General features: G+C 39.8%; 1 protein-coding gene across 1 annotated transcript; it reads left to right on the plus strand.

Moving 5' to 3' along the window:
- Positions 1-2,380: 2,380 nt before the first annotated feature.
- LOC149302486 (5-hydroxytryptamine receptor 1E-like) lies at positions 2,381-3,475 on the plus strand. The gene has a single exon (XM_089482592.1). It carries the CDS (start codon positions 2,381-2,383, stop codon positions 3,473-3,475), a length of 1,095 nt encoding a protein of 364 aa, XP_089338718.1.
- The last annotated feature ends 17,255 nt before the right edge of the window (positions 3,476-20,730 follow it).

Raw genomic sequence — 20,730 nt, forward strand, 5'->3', positions numbered from 1 at the left:
AGGAAAAATGATATGACATGGTAGCAGTAGCTAACAGACCATCATGAACCTGTGCCACACGAGAACTTTAGTTTACAATAGCTTGGGTGGTAAACATTTTCCACAACTACCCCAGTCTAGATTGTAAGCGTGTAAGAGCAGGGCCCACATCTCCTTTTATACCAGTTTGTTATTGTGTATGAATATATATATATATATATTTACTGACACTATTGTAACAATGCTACAAAATCTGCTGATGCTCTATAAATAAGTGTAATGTAATACTATTGACTTTTTCATTTTTGTCAGTTGTCTATTAGCTTAACTGAAACTTCCCATTAAAGAGACCTTTTACTATCTCATGTAGCCCCACTAAAAAGTATGCATACTTTTTAGGTACTTTAATATGCATTCTTTACCTGTAGAAAAAAATAGGAGAAGCTGCAGCTCCAGAGCTTCACCGCAGAGAATCAACTAATCAGTGGCAGCATAGCAGCTCTATTGCACTTTCACTAACTAGACTGTCCCTTTAAAGTTTTCTTTGCTTTCCTGAAAATAAGTTTTTTTAATCAACTCACCCTCATCAAAAGGAAAATGTTCTTAGACTCAATCAATCTGGTGACAGCTGAAAATCCCTATTTGCATTTGATGTTACTGCAGATTTTGCAGCATTAGTTATCATCATTAATATGCACTATTTATGCTGGTATTCCTTGTTTTCATCAGTCAGCCTTTGAAATTGTAATCAAACTCATCTTATTGTCAGATTTATACTCTTTTATGTATTGCACAGACACATGAAAGCAATGGCAACGTCTATTTTGTGAAAATATGATTGAAGTGTTATATTGTCAAACACATCTAATGAACTTTTAATCTGAAATGTTATGTCTGTTTGCGGGATTTTCTATTTATCTGTTTTATCTAGAAATTTACAAGAATGTGCCTTATCTGGTATATACTTGTTGTTTCTCTGGTGAATGATGATTGACTCATACTTTGGTGTATATTACTTGTTGTGAGATAAGAAATTAGACATCTGCATTTGTAAGATGTTTTGCATTTTAATGTGAAAACAATAAAATGTACCGTGATTAGATGATTTGGTTTTTTTTTATTACATTAAACTCTAATGCTGGAAGAGCAGGAGCTAGGAAAGCACAGGTAGAAGCCTATGATCAAAATGCCGGTGGGATCTGTACTTTCTCTATAGAATTGTATTTTCTATGGAATGCATTCTATTTTTCAGGATCCCCACTATGATAAATTCTACTGCATACTGCTTGGTGGTGCTTTAACTACTTCTCTCCATGGAGCAGTCTAGATCCTCAGTCTTAAACCCACAAGCATAATCTGACTTTATTTTTGGATGCTAGTAAAAAAAAAGACGACTCTTGGTTGTATTTGCCATTTTTCAGTTTTGGTTTTAACCCTGTTTTTTTATTTGAGTTGAACAGCAATGACAAATGTAACATGCCCACAACAGCATACACATTTCTTGTGTGTATAATGGTATCTCCAGTTCTAGAAATTGTGTAAAAACTGTAGGGTCCATGGAGAGCAAATGATTAAATATAGTACTGTTCTTTATTTGATCGGTTGCTTTCTTCATTTTTTAGGAACCGACAAAAAACGTTAACATCGTTAGGGTCCAGACAAGCTCTAGTGTTTCATGTTAGTTCCTTATAAATGTGGTGCTTTCCAACTTAGGAGGAAAGCTCAGAAAATATTTTTTATATATATATTTAATCAATATAACTGGTTAATAAAGGATTTGTTTAAAACATGTACATTTTGTGCATTGATTATACAGTGGCGAAGAAGGTTTAATGTTCTGAGATATTGGGGTTCTGGAATGAAAACATGTAGCTACTGATTTATTCTTCTTTTTAACTAATGAGTAAAATATTTAAAATATGTGTCATAGTACAGCTTTGCAAAATTAGCTGTAAGCCAATTATTTTCTGGCAATACTCAGACCTTGTAGGTGTATCCCAAGCCTGTAATATTTTTTGTGTGCAGATCAGCAATTCAGTAAGGTTTTTACTGGATGTAAAAAGAGCAAATTTTAACTAGAAACTGCGTGAACTATATTTGTGAAGGCAAAACCAGAGATATCTCAGTGTAAAGTGACACCACACTCTAAATGGCCTATTATAATCACTTGAATTGTGACATGGCACATCTCAAAACAACTGGATATATTTATATATTGCATTACTAATCTGTGTTTAACCCGCTTGTATCTTTCAGACTAGCTATGTGTAAGAAGAGAAAAGACTCGCATTACCTACGCTTTACTCGTAACAAGGGTTTCCCCTGGTAAAATTCCATCAGACACAGGATGTACTAAAAAGAAAAAACAAGAAAGTGAACAATTGTCCCTTCATAGGAGAAGATGAATTTTACAAACTGCACGGCAGAAACTATCACAAACAAATCAAAAACAGTCACTGAAAAGATGATCATTTCCTTAACCTTGGCCATCATAACTACCCTCACCACGCTATTGAACTCAGCTGTCATCCTGGCGATTTGCATGACCAAGAAATTACATCAGCCAGCCAATTATTTAATTTGCTCCTTAGCTGTTACTGATTTTCTAGTTGCGATTTTAGTAATGCCTCTAAGCATTGCCTACATAGTGATGGATTCTTGGACACTTGGCTATGTGATATGTGAGATATGGCTAAGTGTTGATATGACCTGCTGTACTTGTTCCATACTTCACCTGTGTGTGATTGCTCTCGACCGATACTGGGCAATTACTGATGCTATTGAATATGCCAGGAAAAGAACAGCCAAAAGAGCTGGAGTAATGATATTAACAGTATGGGCAATATCCATTTTTATTTCTATTCCGCCATTGTTCTGGAGAAATCACCACAATGTGAGTACACCAACGAGGTGTATCATTCAACATGACCATGTGATCTATACAATCTACTCCACTTTTGGGGCATTTTACATCCCATTGACTTTGATACTTATCTTGTACTACAGAATTTATCATGCTGCAAAGAACCTTTACCAAAAGAGAGGTTCAAGCCGACACTTGAGTAACAGGAGCAACGACAGCCAAAACTCTTTTGCCCACTGCAAACTTACGCAGACCTTCTGTGTGTCAGATTTTTCCACTTCAGACCCTACAATGGAATTTGAAAAGATTAACACATCTGTGAGGACCCCACCATATGATAATGACCTTGACCTGATTGGGGATCGTCAACAACAGATATCCAGTACTCGAGAAAGAAAGGCTGCACGCATTCTTGGACTTATATTGGGTGCTTTTATGATAAGTTGGTTGCCATTTTTTATAAAGGAACTTGTTGTAGGGCTTAGCCTTTGCACTGTGTCCCCAGAAGTGGCTGACTTTTTAACATGGCTGGGCTATGTGAATTCCCTAATTAACCCCCTCCTTTACACTAGCTTCAATGATGACTTCAAGCTAGCATTTAAAAAACTCATCAGGTGCAAAGAGCACACTTAAATCATAACACATTCATGCACATCTGACTGTCTTTTAGGCCTTAATGGTGAAAATAAATATGTAATGCAAGGTTGCCTTTTGGTAAGGGGAACAATAATTAAAATAATTTTATTCATTTCATTTTTTGCTTGGTGTTTATCTTTACATCCTGTCATGTGATAAAGTTTTCTACCTCTGTTATTTAAAATAAAACATACTGAATAATTTTACAATGCCTATTAAAATGTTGACCATGTTAAAAGGTTTTTATTCTCTCTATTAGACTTACAATGTGTAGGTTGAGCATATATCCCTTTCAATAGAGGACATGTATAGTTAATGTATGCTGGCCGTAGCAACTGCAATAGTATAATCATGATCCTATCTGAGAACATCCAAGGGAAGGCCACCTGCGATAGAGGCTCTTGGAGGAGCTGGACTATCCGTACACAAGGGCAGGGCTAGCTACGCAAGGGTTCCATTTAGTTGTGTGATAGGTGGGGCTTACTGTAGACTTTGCGCCCCTTAGGACGTACCCATATGTCTATAAAAGCTGACACCCATTAGGTCCTTCAGCTACACGGGAGCTCATGGTGTCTATTGACAGCCTGGACTCTTCTCTGTTGGCAGAAGCCAGCATCGCTGGATTCTCCTGCCAACTGATCATGTGTAACGGCACTGAGTGCTAGTGTGGATACACCGTTTTTTAAGGAATGCAATAAAGCATTCCCTTCTGTTAGATGCCACTGCTGACACGCACTTGCTCCTCCTGCTAGCTGATCACATGGTTAAAGGGGCCATCTGGTCACTTAAAAGAGGCTACCTTTGTGTATATTATATGACAAAAGGGGCTTGCAGAGAATACCAGTAGCTAGTGTAAGTTGCAGCCAGCGCCAGGTAGGTGTGTGATATGTGTATATGTGACTGTGTTCAGGGCCGGCCTTAGTGGTGTGCGACCTGTGCGACCGCACAGGGCGCCATGGTAGCAGGGGCGCCTGCCCGGGACTTAAATTAAAACATCGTTTTTTGGGGGGGGTTAACTTTATTAAACATCATTGGGGGGTGTAGTTTGAAGGGGCAGGGGGGGTGTAGTTTGAAGGGGCAGACGGGGGGTGTAGTTTGAAGGGGCGGGGGGAGTGTAGTTTGAAGGGGCAGGGGGGGTGTAGTTTAAAGGGGCAGGGGGGGTGTAGTTTGAAGGGGCAAGGGGGGTGTAGTTTGAAGGGGCAGAGGGGGGGTGTAGTTTGAAGGGGCAGAGGGGAGGGGTAGTTTGAGGGGGGTAGTTTGAAGAGGCAGAGGGGGGATAGTTTGAAGGGGCAGAGGGGAGGTGTAGTTTGAGGGTGGGTAGTTTTAAGGGGCAGAGGGGGGGTAGTTTGAAGGGGCAGAGGGGGGGTAGTGAAGGGGGGGCGCCAGAGGAGTAGTCCGCACAGGGCGTCACAACGCCTAAGGCCGGCTCTGACTGTGTTTGTCGGTTTGTGTGACTGTGTGTGTGTAAGGTCTGGTTATAAACAGCTTGTCAGGGCCATTTGTGTCCCAAACAGCTTGTCAGTGCCCCCAAACAGCTTGTCCGTGCCATCCGTACCCCTTAAACATTAATGATTAATAATAATAATAATAATAATAATAAGTGTTTTTTAAACCACTTTTGCTATCTTATTTTCAGGTATAATTTCCCCCTCTCTCATTTAGTTTAACCACACAATTTATATACATTTTTTCAAGACAGGTAGGGCTTTTGTGAGAAAAACACACATATACAGATATACTATCATTTACTACAAATGATTATTAATAAATGGGAAAATTTAAAAAAGAAAAACACATTTTACCAGTTTTACCTAACATATTTACATCCTTTTTTTCTTATCAGGGTTACAATTAAAAAGGGCATGTACACTACATATATTATGTTAAAATGTTTCAAGTTTATTTTTTTACCCTAAATCTAGGAATCTGCATTAGGAAATGTCCCCATAATTAGCCCTTCCCCAAATCTAAGTGTAAAGAAAAAAATAAAATAACCCTTTAGAGTTAAAAAAAGAGCAGCTGTACAAAGACTTCTTAAAACTCTATAATCTAGTTATTATACATATAACTATCTCTGCTTAACACTGATCTACATGATGAGGTCCACTCTTTATTGTATTAAATTTGATGATGAAGAAGAAGAAGGGTAAGTTGAAATGCACTACATACCACATTATTTTGAGGTCAGTAGTCCTGTGAGATGGTCAAGCAAATTATCGGGACTGTTACAGCTCAACAAAATGCCCAATCAGCTCTGTATGTGAAGGATTTCTGTTTTATCTTGCAGACGTCTATGCATAGTGTATATTATGTCAATCTGAGGGTAAAAAGGCCCAGCAGAACATGTCTAATGGCTAGTCATGTCCTTAATACCTCTCTTAATGTTCCTTAAAAGGCATTTTAGGAAAATCACAGAAAGTACTTAAAATGGGCATTTAAGAAAAATCAAACAAGGGTTTGGGAGAAGGTATCAATTTAACGACCAAGGATTGTTGCTCTTCAAAACATAACATGTAGACAAAAAAAATCAAATATGTAAGAGAATGTTTGTATACTGATTTTAAACTGATCTGTGTTGTTGTATAAACAAGTTTGAACCTTTCGCATAGTCTCCGCACTAATAACAATAGCATTTTCTATGATCTTGCTGTTCACAGATTTTTAAGAAGAATATACGTCACTTTCAGACCTCCCCCGGGTTAGCCCCCCCATATTAAATTTTTTTACAAAAGATCATGGCATTTGTTAGATCATTGTTAGATCAGGTTTGATCAACTGTTTTTTTCGTTAGATCTACTCTAAAATAGGCAATATTAACAATCTTTTTCAGGGGGGGCTAACCCGTAGCCAGCCCCCCCTCAACAAAAATTTCAACAAAATGTTACTGATTATGATAGCTCTACGTTAGATCAGGTTTGATCAGACAAAATTTTTGTTAGATCTAGTCTAACTGAGATATTGCATATTTAATGAGGGGGGGCTGGCCCCCCCTCAACTGAAATTTGGATTTTTTTTAATGGATCTTGGTAGATATTCGTTAGATCAGGTTAGATCAACAGTTTTTTTCGTTAGATCTACCACGCAGGAGGCGGTATTCACAATCCTATTTTGTGTGCGGGGGATGGGTACACATACGGTCTGGCCCCCCCTCAACTGAAATTTGGATTTTTTTTAATGGATCTTGGTAGATATTCGTTACATCAGGTTAGATCAACTGTTTTTTTCGTTAGATCTACCACGCAGGAGGCGGTATTCACAATCCTTTTTTGTGTGCGGGGGATGGGTACACATACGGTCTGGCCCCCCCTCAACTGAAATTTGGATTTTTTTTCATGTATTTTGGTAGATATTCATTAGATCCGGTTAGATCAACTGTTTTTTTTGTTAGATCTATCACACAAGAGGGGGTATTGACAATCCTATATAGTGTGCGGGGGGATGGGAATACATATGGGTTGTCCCTCCAACCGAAACAAACTGTTGATCTAACCAGATCTAACGAATATCTACCAAAATCCATAATTGTTTTTCCAAATTTCAGTTGAGGGGGGGCCAGCCCGTATGTATACCCATCCCCCCGCACATAAAATAGGATTGTGAATACCGCCTCCTGCGTGGTAGATCTAACGAAAAAAACAGTTGATCTAACCGGATCTAACGAATATCTACCAAAATCCATTAAAAAAAATCCAAATTTCAGTTGAGGGGGGGCCAGACCGTATGTGTACCCATCCCCCGCACACAAAAAAGGATTGTGAATACCGCCTCCTGCGTGGTAGATCTAACGAAAAAAACAGTTGATCTAACCTGATGTAACGAATATCTACCAAGATCCATTAAAAAAAATCCAAATTTCAGTTGAGGGGGGGCCAGACCGTATGTGTACCCATCCCCCGCACACAAAATAGGATTGTGAATACCGCCTCCTGCGTGGTAGATCTAACGAAAAAAACAGTTGATCTAACCTGATCTAACGAATATCTACCAAGATCCATTAAAAAAAATCCAAATTTCAGTTTAGGGGGGGCCAGCCCCCCCTCATTAAATATGCAATATCTCAGTAATTAGACTAGATCTAACAAAAATTTTGTCTGATCAAACCTGATCTAACGTAGAGCTATCATAATCAGTAACATTTTGTTGAAATTTTTGTTGAGGGGGGGCTGGCTACGGGTTAGCCCCCCTGAAAAAGATTGTTAATATTGCCTATTTTAGAGTAGATCTAACGAAAAAAACAGTTGATCAAACCTGATCTAACAATGATCTAACAAATGCCATGATCTTTTGTAAAAAAATTTAATATGGGGGGGCTAACCCGGGGGAGGTCACTTTCAGCACAAATTATTTTGTCGTTAAACGCAATTGTTTTAACAATTGTTGTTAACACAATGTGCTAAATTTAATCCCTTCTGTCAGTCTGGAATCTGCAAAACGATGATGGAATTATGTTACTGGGCAAAATTAGGTTTTATACATTAGAAGATCGTTTATGGAAAGCAAGGGTGCAATTTAGACAATGCAAATAATAATAAAGAAGACAGTATTTGTGAAGCAGAAGAAAGAAAAGTGGGTGAAAAACATGAATCCTCTTTACTTTCATGCATGGCTCCTGCGCTGGCATAACTTGAAGGGTTTTCAGATGAAACTGGATCCTCTGTCAAGGGGAATAGCCCCTCTGTGTCCTCTGTCAGTGGTCTAGTTTCCTACACCAACACATTATCAGCGACACCCTATAACTATTACCTACAGACTGGTGGAGAGCAGGGGCATAGAAATTTGGACTCAGGGCCGGCCTTTGGGGTGTGCGACCTGTGCGACCGCGGGGTCCGACGCCACCGTAGCGTACCGCTGCCGCCAGCAGCGTACCTAGCGGGGGGGCGGTCCGCACTGGGTGCCGCTCATCAGGGGGGCACCCGGCACCCCTCCAGAGACGGACAGTAATGTCCGCCGCTGGAGGAGCAGGCTCGCAAGGGAGCGGTATCAGAGGTCTTTAACAGACCTCCGGCTCCCTTGAGTGATTTTAATCCGGTTCAAGGATCTCCCTTGAACCCGGCTTAAAATCACTCAAGGGAACCGGAGGTCTGTTAAAGACCTCCGATACCGCTCCCTTGTGATCCGTGCGGCAACAGCTGCTGTGCGCCGGGGTTTGTTGTCAGATCCCGGCGCACAACACTGAAGCCGCGCCCACCGCTGTCCGTGCCCTCTGACCCGGAAGAAGACAGAAGAACTGAAGAAGAGGAGCGAAGAGAAGGAAAAGGAGCTGTAAGGAGAAAAGAGGAAAGGTAGGAAAGCATTCAGTGAGAGTGGATTGGTATATGTGTGGATTAGTGTATGTGTGGATTAGTGTATGTGTGGATTAGTGTATGTGTGGATTGGTATGTATGTGGATTGGTATGTGTGTGGATTGGTATATATGTGTGGATTGGTGTATATGTGTGGATTAGTGTATATGTGTGGATTGGTATATATGTGTGGATTGGTAAATGTGGATTGGTAAGTGTGGATTGGTATATATGTGTGGATTGGTATATATGTGTGGATTGGTATACGTGTGGATTGCTATACGTGTGGATTGGTATACATGTGGATTGGTATGTGTGTGGATTGGTATGTATGTGGATTGGTATATGTGTGGATTGGTATACGTGTGGATTGGTATGTGTGTGGATTGGTATGTGTGTGGATTGGTATATATGTGTGGATTGGTATGTGTGTGGATTGGTATGTGTGTGGATTGGTAAGTGTGGATTGGTATATATGTGTGGATTGGTATATATGTGTGGATTGGTGTATATGTGTGGATTGGTATACATGTGGATTGGTATGCGTGTGGATTGGTATATGTGTGGATTGGTAAGTGTGTGAGAGTGATGGGTGTTATGCTGTACCATTTCCAATGTCTTTTTCATGATCTAATTATGCTCTAAAAGTACATTATAACTCCCATCATTCTATACTGTTCCATACAGAGCTGGGAGGCAGAGGCCTTGCACCCCCACCGCAGGACTCCTGAAAGGTAAGTGAACTTCAAAGAGGGAAAGGGTAGATAGTTAGGAGGGGGTAGATAGGGAGAAGGGAGTGAGACAGGGGAAAGGGGGTAGATAGGGAGAAGGGAGTGAGAAGGGGTAGATAGGGCAATCATACTCCTATCATGCCAAGTCTGCGAGTAAATCCTGGAATCTGGGTATGCCTGGGCATGATAGGAATGTGATTATATATATAATATTATTTAATTGTTTTGTCCTATTTTGGTGTGTTACTTTCTTTAAATAAAAGTGTTAGATTTTTTTATGGTGTGGGGGGGTCATATTCGGTTTTGGCCAGGTAAATGCTGCACTTTCGGTTTCAGTCCAGAATTCGTTTCGGTGCATCCCTACTACTAAGCCAGACAATGAAGTGGTAGGCCTAGACCACATCAGTGTTTGGCGTAGTACAGGGGTGTCAAAGTTTTTTCTGCAGTGGGCCACTTCATCAGAATTGTATACGTGCGCGGGCCGCACTCATTTTTCACTGTGACAAAAAATATGGCCTTTAATAAAATATGCAGATTAAAATAAAGTAAATAACACAAAACCTTTACTCTTCCTCTCACCGATTTCTGGGCCTTGAAAGTTTTGCGACTACAAATTCAGGATTCCCTAGATAAATTCTAGGGATGAACTAAAATGAAAATTCTGGACCAAAACATTCAGGGTTCACTTAGCCAAAACCGAAAATGACCCCCACCTTTAAAAATAATAATAAAAACTCACATGTTTAATAAAAGTAGGTAACACACAATTGGACAAAATTAGCAATATGACTTGGCATGATAGGAGTGTGATTGCTAACAGCATCACACTCCTATCATACCCAGGCAACCAGTAAATGCTGGTACCTAGGCATGATGGGACTGTGCTCGCTGTGATTGCTGTTAGCAATCACACTCCTATCATGCCAAGTCAGCCAGTACATGCTGGTACAGGGTGGCTGTAAGTGATGTGCAGACCCCATACTGCTGGCAGCATCACTACACAAGGGGGGCAGCTAGCTAGGTTTCAGCATGTACTGGCTGACTTGGCATGATAGGAGTGTGATTGCTAACAGTAGTCACAGTCCCATCATGCCTAGGTTCCAGCACTTACACATCCATCCAGTAAATGCTGGAACCTAGGCATGATGGGACTGTGATTGCTGTTAGCAATCACACTGTTAGCAATCACACTCCTATCATGCCAAGTCAGCCAGTACATGCTGGTACAGGGTGGCTGTAAGTGCAGACCCCATACTGCTGGCAGCATCACTACACAAGGGGGGCAGCTGGCCAGGTTTCAGCATGTACTGGCGGACTTGGCATGATAGGAGTGTGATTGCTAACAGCAATCACAGTCCCATCATGCCTAGGTTCCAGCACTTACACATCCATGCTATCACACACACACACACACACACACTCTCACTCATTTATTCATATAATCATTAATTCACAGATTCATTCCCTCAATCACACACACTCATTCAAACACCCTCCCCACCCCCTTACCTGCACTGCAGCTCCTCGATGCCGCTCACAGACTTCAGCAGGGGGCGCGGCCTCCCTCTGCCTTCTCTGCTAAAGCACAGAGGAAGTAGGATGTCACGTGAACTCCGCTTCCTCTGTGCTGTCCAGAAGACCCTCCCACAAGTAAGTAGCAGGGCTTGAGGTGCGGCTCGTGTAAGATCGGTTGCCCTGGCTGCCGATCTTACGCGGGCCGCACCTTGAGGTCTCGCGGGCCGCATTTGGCCCGCGGGCCGCATGTTGGACGCCCCTGGCGTAGTATATAGTGATTGGGGTTTTGTTACAAGTTTTGTTACAAGTTTTTATTCCTTTCTTTTTTTGGGATGGGGGGGGCGCCAGAGGAGTAGTCCGCACAGGGCGCCAGAACACCTAAGGCCGGCTCTGTTTGGACTCACCAAGCTGTATGTTCTCCAACAATATAGCCATACCCTTACGAAAAACTACTGCAGTTTTTTTCTGAAGTAATACTGCAGTTTTTTGGACATGAAAAATACTGCAGTATTACTGCACATTTACTGCAGTTTCACTGCATTTGTACTTCACTGTACTGCAGTTTTACTGGTTATTTTTGTAAGGAAGTACAAATACAATAAAGCTGCAGTACATTGAAGTACAACTGTAGGTTTGCAATATAATGACGTAAAAGTGCAGTAAATGTGCAGTAATACTGCAATAAAAGAGCAGTAAATGCGCAGTAAAAGAGCAGTAAATATGCAGTAATACTGCAGTAAAAGAGCAGTAAATGTGCAGTAATACTGCAGTAAAAGTGCAGTATTGCAGTTTTTTCATGTCCAAAAAACTGCAGTATTACTTCAGAAAAAACTGCAGTAATTTTTCGTAAGGGAAGGATTGTAGTGTGTGTGTATGTGTAGCCAGGGATTTCTTTCCTATTTACTTACATACCATCTTACCTCTCTTAAGATATCTGTCCTTGTCTGACATAATTGTGTGTTTCAAAAAATGAATACATTTGGTAATTAGAAAATATCTACTACAGTTTTTATTTTTATCATTGATTGTTTATGTAAATGCGTGGTACCCTCCTACTGCTCATGGCAAATGTCACAATGTCCTCTTACACACAGCAGCTGTGGAGATGCCTACAACACCACAGGCTAAACAAATGCATCATGCAGAAAATAAATCAGCTAATCTTGAGCTATTTTTAAATTAGATTTCTGTGCAAGTTTTCGTACGTAATCAATATGAATTTTGTTCGTATTACAAAACGTACCAAAATAACGTACCATAATTTGTGGCTTTTAAAGCATTTTTTTCTGAATGTCTCTTAGGTAAGAATGGACCCAGGGCAGCTGCTCCCTTTGTCCCACGTTAAAAATAGCCCTGACCCTTTTAATAATAAGAGAAAGATATGAAATGCTCAATAAAGATATCCAAAGAGACAATTTTTATCAGAAAATGCTCAACATTCTTCATTAAAATGATTGAGGTAACAGAAACAGACCTGTTTGATTGAAATTGAGTATGTGTAAGTGTCTATGTGTTAGCATGTGTGTGTATGTATAAGTGTGTGTTAGCATGATTGTGTATATGTGTGTTTTAGTGCGAGTGTGTGAATATGTATAAGCGTGAGAGTGTGTGTAAATATGTGCACCAGTGCAAATGTTAGTTACTGTGGATGCAAGGGGCCAATGGAGGACACTTGGCTTTACCTGCCCCCCAGGCCAGAAGGTGTCAGACCTTCCCTATCTGTCTTTGTAAAATGTAGAGATTTCGGTAACATACTGATGTAAAGTCAGGACTCACAGTATTTTAACAGTGTTCTTAACACAAGTGACATATTCCTGTTTATTAGATAACTTCACTGGTTGTTATGCTGGTGAGGGCACTTTAAAAATATAAAAATAGACTTTTTTATAATTCCTAAGAGCTCCACTTCAATGCTGAGAATGGCTATTATGTTTCTTGACAGCACAGCATTGAAGCACAGAGACTATTGAGGTGCCAGCATAGTCCATCTTTAATAATCCATTAATGTTATCATCATTAATACAGTTCTAAAGCTTTCCAGGTCATGTAATATTTCATAGACACAAAATATGGGGAAAGTAGTCACTTTTAGGCTTTTATTCATAATATTAGTTTTGATGTACCAAATCTATTTACATCATAAAGTTTAATCTTATATGTATAATGAACAGCGCCATGTCTGAAGTATAACTTAAATATACAAGCTTCATTGGGAACAGAGATCAAGCTTGCTCATATCATAACTGTAGAAGCCAACCTCACTGCTACTCACCTGAGTATCAACATCAATATTTTGCTTTGCCTAGAGGATGTATTGCAACTGTCATGCCAGTTTGCTAAATGGTTTAATACACATCATAAATCAAAACAAACCTTAGCCCTGGTGTGTAGTCTATAATCAGTCAATTATGAGATTGTGTTGAAGAGAATTAGAGCACAAAATCAATACTATGGTACTCTTAGATGACCTGAAGCAGAATTCGCTCAAGGCAATAGACAGGATTTTTTTGTGTAAAACTCTGTACAATTCTCTTTAAAAAAAAACAAAGCAGTAAAAAAACTAATGGTAGTTCAATTGCAGTTTGTTAATTGAAGTGTTGCCATTAATGACTTCTTACCCAGATGACGTCTTAAACCTCTTATCAGTGGCTAGTAATGCACAAATTAAACATTGACTAATGTACCATAGTGGCTGCCTTGCACAATCCAAATCAGAAACCCATTTCGTTGGGAGCCATTTACTAAACTACAAAAAACACAGCTGCTGCGAACGCAAATTGACACCATTCACATACACACAACCAAGGCAGAGTCGCATTGATGCAAGCTAGAGAAAGCAAGAAATTTGGAGATTCAGCAACCTGCAAGTGCTTGTGAGATGCAAATGCCAGTTGGAGGAGGGTTGTTCCAGAGCATACTAACCTTCATCCACATCCCCTGGTCAGGTTAATGGCAGTGCTTAAAACTGATGAAAAATACCCTATGGGAGGCACAGGCACCATCCCATGCCTCACCCACATCCAGTTCCTGGTGGGAAGGTGCTGTTAGCTTAAATGCCTTTTGGAGCCAACAACGAAGGTGGGGGTGTAGTGGGATTGCAGTGTGGTCACATAATGCAATGTTATGTGACCCCATGGTAATAACATGCCCACTCACACAGCGTGTGAGTAGCTATAAGGAAGGGCTCCAGGTAAGGGTGTGCGGTGTGATATATTGAGTATGTTGAGTGAGCCCTACAGACCCTAATGTGGTGCTTAGACCTTAATTCATTCCAATGGAGGTTGCAATGGCGTAAACACTCCTGAATAACAGTGGCCAGGGGCAGCATGGATTATTATTACTATATTACTTTTTTGCTTGACCATGCTGCATGAACCATTTCAAGGTCAGTGACCTGCTATTTTCTCCCATAGTCCCTGCTGCTACCTGGGGAAGATAAATACTTTGTTTTGCTGCTAAACCTCTCACCTAGTTTTTCTGGAGGACATGTCAGGGGTATAGATAAAGCTCCATTGGATTAATTTACCCACAAGAGGAAAAAACTCAAGCACAAAACACGTATATCAACGGAGTGGTCCTACCTTAACGGTGTCAGGCCAGCCATGGGGTTAGTAACCCCATGATATTATAAGATGAAATCATACCTGATTCTACATCCTACATAAATAAAATAATTTTACAAAATGTTATGTGCTTTCATTAGTTCTTAGCTGTGTGAAACGTTTATAGCACATAAAACATAAAAAATGTGTTTGTAGTAATGCAATCTGTTGCTGGATCCCCAGCTATTGTTGGCTTAAGCATCTGGTTTTCATCAAACCACCAGATGAAGTATAATAGATACATACATTATATATATAGATGCAAGGATTAGCATAAGGTTCCTCTTATAATGGGTCTTACATTAGCCATATGCATAGCTTTGTTGTAAAAAACCCCCCATAAATATATGCATTGTTAAAATATTTTCTTGGGGATATTTCATCAGAGATACAAAACATAAATGGCAAAATCTGTCTTTCTTAGAAAAAGCTGTCAAGCCTGTCAGCGTGAAGAGTGCTGTCTTTAACAAACAATTGTAAAATAAATGTTTTTCTAGTAACTTCAGAAAATGTCAGTGTTCTTTCTTATTGTGTTTTAACATTTGATAAAAGAATTACCGTCCGCAAGTAAACCTGACAAGTAACCTATAGAGATGACAGAAGCTGCAGCCTATTGACTTCAAATTGTCTTGTCTTAGCCTGCCTGATTATAATGGAATCTACGCTTTCTTCTGTAGATATACATTTCTTCAAAGTGCGCAAACATCATCATCGCTTCTAAGAGTAAAGAAAACACTCTAATTTTAAACATGTCTCCTCTGTGGCAACATTCAACCACAGAAGTCTATTGCTGACTTCGGGAAATCTTGACGCTTGAATTCTGGAAATCTTAATCCTTGGGTTTGGAATTGGACTTCTGGAAACCTTGACCTTTTTATTATGACTGACCATTTTAATTATTCTAATTACTTCAGGATATTAATATTGTGGCTTTCGAGTTATGATGATGTTGTTTTACTTTTAATGTAACTATTTTTACTTTTACTGACTTGTACACTTACTAATATTGCATAAAGAGTTCCCTCCCTGTACATAGATCAATGTGTGTGACTTGACATAACAATCCACATCTTTAGTGGTCTTTCCAAAGGGACCAATTGATTTGAATGGGTCCATATTACGTAAAAACTTGCCCCAACGTAAAAAAAGGTGGTAAGTATTTTTGTCAGTATAGAATACTGGAATGCTTTACAAATAATGATTTGGTTAAAATAAAGAAGAAAAACATTTGATAAAACAAAAAAATGTAAATGTAGGTGTCAATTTTGTAAGTGACATTAAGTAAATATAATGTTGCCGCTTCATTATAAACAACAGGATGTCCTTTTTCCTTCATTGGTATTTTACTCCGAAACATGGCTTTTTTAATTACTGGTACTTGCTGATGGCTTATTACCACCACCGACTCTACTGCACTCCCAATGCATTTTCCACTAGCGACGGGGCTCAGAAAGTAACAATGCCAGTACCTGCCTATGCCATTAACACGTTAAGCTGCTGAATAAAGATGGTTTCTGATTATATATAGTATTTCTTAATTAATTCTTTATAAAGCTTCTTTCATTCCCTGCTCTGTTTGATGTCCATGGCTTCTAACCTTTGTCTTTTGAGCCCAGGTCTACCATTTCTTGGGACCATAAAAAGGAAAGTGATGAAATCTCTATCATCAGGCCCAGATTGGCCATTTGTCACACCAGACAAATGCCTGGAGGTGAACATGTCCCTTTCACCTTAATGTTAATTTGGTTTTATAGCACATTTACCATGTCATTTTTATAAGTGATGCTGCCATCTAAGATGGTTAAGCAGTCATTTAGGTCCTCAATAATTTTTAGGGTTGAAGGGAGAGAAATACGTGTATTATTAGATCTAGATAGATAGGTAGATAGATAGATAGAAACATTTGTTCCTTGCATTTGTATTTAATACATGCCTAATGTGACTATACACTGTGCTCAGTGTACAAAGTAAGGTCTATGAAGACATGGTTGGATGAGTTTGGTGTGGAAGAACTTGACTGGTCCGCAGGTGGATTGCTAGGTCGCCGAGGCTAGAGCCCACAACAGACTGGATAGCAGCAAGTCCACTTTTGGAGGTGGTCACTCACAAATATTTACAAAACATTTATATAATTCTGATGTCTTCATTTCCAGCAATATGCAACCAAGTCTATCTTCTTTAGACATCCAATTTTAACATGACGTGTTTTAATATGACATGTGTTGCAGCAAAATATCACTGTTTAGATAACATGCATGTGATTGGCTGCTGTTACTGCCATTGTCTGGCCATGCGCAAGAAATGCACATGTGAATGGTTCCTACATTCAGGATAGGTAAGGAGATGACTGAGAGAGAAGTCTCATTTTCTAACTGTGATAATGATAAACTTTCCACAAGCCATAAAATGTGCTGCGGTCCATGCAAAAGAATAGAAAATCAGCACAAAACACATATTTTCATGGTTCAAACAATAATTGAGGATTATGTATAAAAGTGTTCTGGTGAAGAGTTTCAAACTTGGTCTTATTACCATAGAAACCAAAGTGCATGCCTACTTACTGAATCATTGTATTAGTTGCTATAGTGATAAGACCATTTTTGAAAAATTGCAACACAATCACATTTTATACAGAATGGGAAAACTGTCCATACAAGGACACCAGTGTCTGTGGCAAGGTTTGCAAGGGTTCATAGAACATCATTAAATTGTCCACCGCAAACCACAGTAAATGTCCACCATGAGCAATGTTGATGCCTACTCCTGCGTATACAGAAGATCTCCCCTCTGTTTAGTAAGGTAATTTGCATACTTGGGAACTCTCCCGGTTTGACCCGGACATTGCCGGGTGAGCGCTGCTCCTCCGGTTCTCCGGGTCAAGACCCGAATCCTCCGGGTCGCCCACCGACGTCAGTGGGACTGCCCGCTGACGTCAGTGGGACCACCCACCAACGTCAGCGGGACCACCCACCAACGTCAGTGTGCAGTCCTGGCCGCGTCACACAAGAGAAGGCTCCAGGTAGCAGAAGCCAAGAAGTTCCCAGGTATGGTAATTTGTCTCCCAAGCCCTGCTTGAGATACCCTGTTATTAACACCATAAATTTAATGAAGGCTTGCTGTATTTATTTTTCAAAAAGAGCTCATAACTTTCATAAGATAAACTCTTTGGGACAACAAACAAACAAGACAAGACTGGAAATTTGCTTTTATACTATATTCAATATCTAGTGAGAATCCTCAATTTACTTATCTTATTCCAGTACACGCGTTTCCAAGGTTGCATCTGATAAAGAGCTCTCCCAGGAACAAACAGAGATGACATACTGCAGAATGCTGTGTTCCCTCAAACATTAAAAGATATATTGATATAGGATTAAAGGAGAAACACAATGAGGTAGCAACATGTGGGTGAAAAAGACCTTGTTTTTAAAACTTCTATAGCACAAATGGTAGTTTTATATTATTGATTAGTACAATTGTACAAGCAGCAACAGATCAGGATACAAGGACCTCAACTGGTTTGTTACAATTCAGATAATTTGGATTTAACAGGTGGAGAATATATGTCATGCTGCCACCTGAAGGTTGCTTACATCAATGCAGTTGAAAAAAATAAAATATTATCATACATGAGAACCAGCTGTGAATTGGTGTCGGTACCTTGCTAAGGGCCTGGTGCTATTTAATCCAGCTCTGCCATTGAAACATCACAACTAACACCCTTAAGACTATATAGTTTTGTGAATACTTAAACAATGCTGCTCAGTGTCTCAATTACAGTCACGTGATCTTATAGGCTAGCCACCCAGAGGATATGCCTGCCACACGAAGAGGCAGAGCCAGCAGCGGTAGTCTTTAAGGAGGTAGAATTGGGGGGGGGATCTTGCCCCCCAGTAATAAACACACATACTCACTCTAACACACATTTACATATAAATACAATTACACAACTCAAAAGGGGACCTGAGACTCTGAGGGACGACCACTGTGAATGCAATCTGGGTGTGGAAAAGTCCTGTGGATGCAATCTGGGCAAATCCTGGAGGTGCAATCTGGATGCTGGGGCAAATTCTTATGCACTGTTCATATTAGAGCGTTAAAATGTCTAATGCAGATAGACATGGTTGCATATTTCACAGAGGCTGCTGGAAATAAAAAAATCATAATTCAAATTTCAAAATGTTTCGCCAATATTTATGTGTGTGTGCATACAATCTATATACTGTATATATAGTGTATGTGCAGTGTGTGCAGCAACCACTCCGAAAGCTGACTTCAATGCTTTCAAATCTGCTGTAGGCTCTAGCCCTGGATATTTGGAAGACCTAGCAATGCCCCTGAACATCGGATTACATGATTCTGCTGCACTCCTCTTCAAGGCCTCCTTGTGCCTTTTTTCAAAAATTTGGACTTACCCATGCTGGTGGCCCTCCTGGGCAAGTCTGCCCTTAGGAGACTCCTCCCTTTTCAGAGCTCAGACGCCACCCTTGAAGCCCAGCAATTAGTTCTTATCTGTGGAGCGTTCAGGCAGAATCGTGAGTTTACATGAATGGAAATGAGGCATAGGGGTCAAGCAAATAAGTTTGTGGGAATGGTCTGCTACTTCAGTCCCAGTGATGATCAGCTCTGATAACCTGGAAGGGGCAGCATCTATTGTACTAAGCCATGTTGACCCTTAGCAAAGGTTAAGAGTTTCTGTTTGAGCGTTGGAATAGGAAACTCCACCATGGGCACTTAGGCCAAGATAAATAAGAGGGTTATGAATAACACCTAATTGTTTGGCAAAGTATGGAAAGTGGTTGATTATAGGTGACACATTTAAAAAATTGATACAGTATTAATAGTTTGAAATGTGTTGGTCTATTTGTTATAATCACACACACTAAGAAGAAAAATGTACTATACAGCATACATGTTATCTTGTATCTTATTAAAGGTGATGAGCCAACAGTGGCTCTTCAACAATGACAAGATCAAAGAACATACATTGTTAAATTGCTCTGGCAACAACCACCTGGCTTCTGCTTATAATACTGATTATAGAATAAGATAGGCCCATTATACATTATAGCGATCAACTAAAAATGTATGGACATGAGTGTACTGAAAAAAACATGTTCACAAGCATAACTGCAGCGGCAGATTCTGTGAGTATAGGGTGCAGATGGCTGCCAACACCAATATCCAGAAAGAGAGCAGCTTCTGTAATTATCTCTGCTGCTTGAGAGGGAGTCTGTGCATCAAGGTGGTCCCACCCACAGATCCTGGAACAAATGCCCCCTTTACTCCATTGTAAATTCTTCCCATTGGGATGAGGGATTAGGTCTGTGGTTCATGACATTAGGCTACTGGGTGTGGGTATCATATGATATTACAACTCTGCCACGGTAATTTGGTGGACTGTGAAATCACTCATTTGTCAAGAAGGTTATTCTGAAATGAAGGACACAATCATTATTTAAAATGTTTTAATTCTATTACTAAACCTCTTGGGAATATGAGCAGTAGTGTGATCTTCGGACTCTCACGTGCACCTCTGCACCTAATAGGAATATTAATGCACTATATTTACTTAGTCAACATGTGGTAGTCTTGGTAACCACCAAACAATTCGATGTGTAGGGAACAAATAGTATTTCTCTCCACACAGTGTTTCTTTTGCCCTTTCCTTATTCAGTTTTTCCATTGCACTAGATGTCCATGTCCCATCCATTGTATCTCTCTTGCCCTTGAGGTTTTTTTAGTAGTGTTTTCAACCAGTAAGAAAAAAATATAAGATAAAATCATAGTACTTATTATTTAGTTTCACCCATCTGCACAAAGACATGAAAAACGGGTATTTTAGTGGGGGGGGGAGACACAAAATGTATTTATCTTTTGTGCTGGCTAATATTAAAAAATGTTTAAAAAATTGTAGGAAAAATATCTTATATTAGTATAATATCAGTCATAAAACCACAAGCCTTGGTATATATAAAGATCTTAAAGTTTGTGCTCATTATAACAGCAAAGGTATCTTCCTGGTAAGTACACAAGGATATCATTTTTTTCAGTACACATCCTTTTTATTTCATGTTTCCTGGAACACCTCCTTTAAGCTGTCTTTTCCAATCAGTACTAAC

Source organism: Sceloporus occidentalis, unplaced genomic scaffold (assembly GCF_023333645.1).
Source record: "Sceloporus occidentalis isolate IW3139 unplaced genomic scaffold, rSceOcc1.0.p SCAF_19, whole genome shotgun sequence".
Lineage (NCBI taxonomy): Eukaryota > Metazoa > Chordata > Lepidosauria > Squamata > Phrynosomatidae > Sceloporus > Sceloporus occidentalis.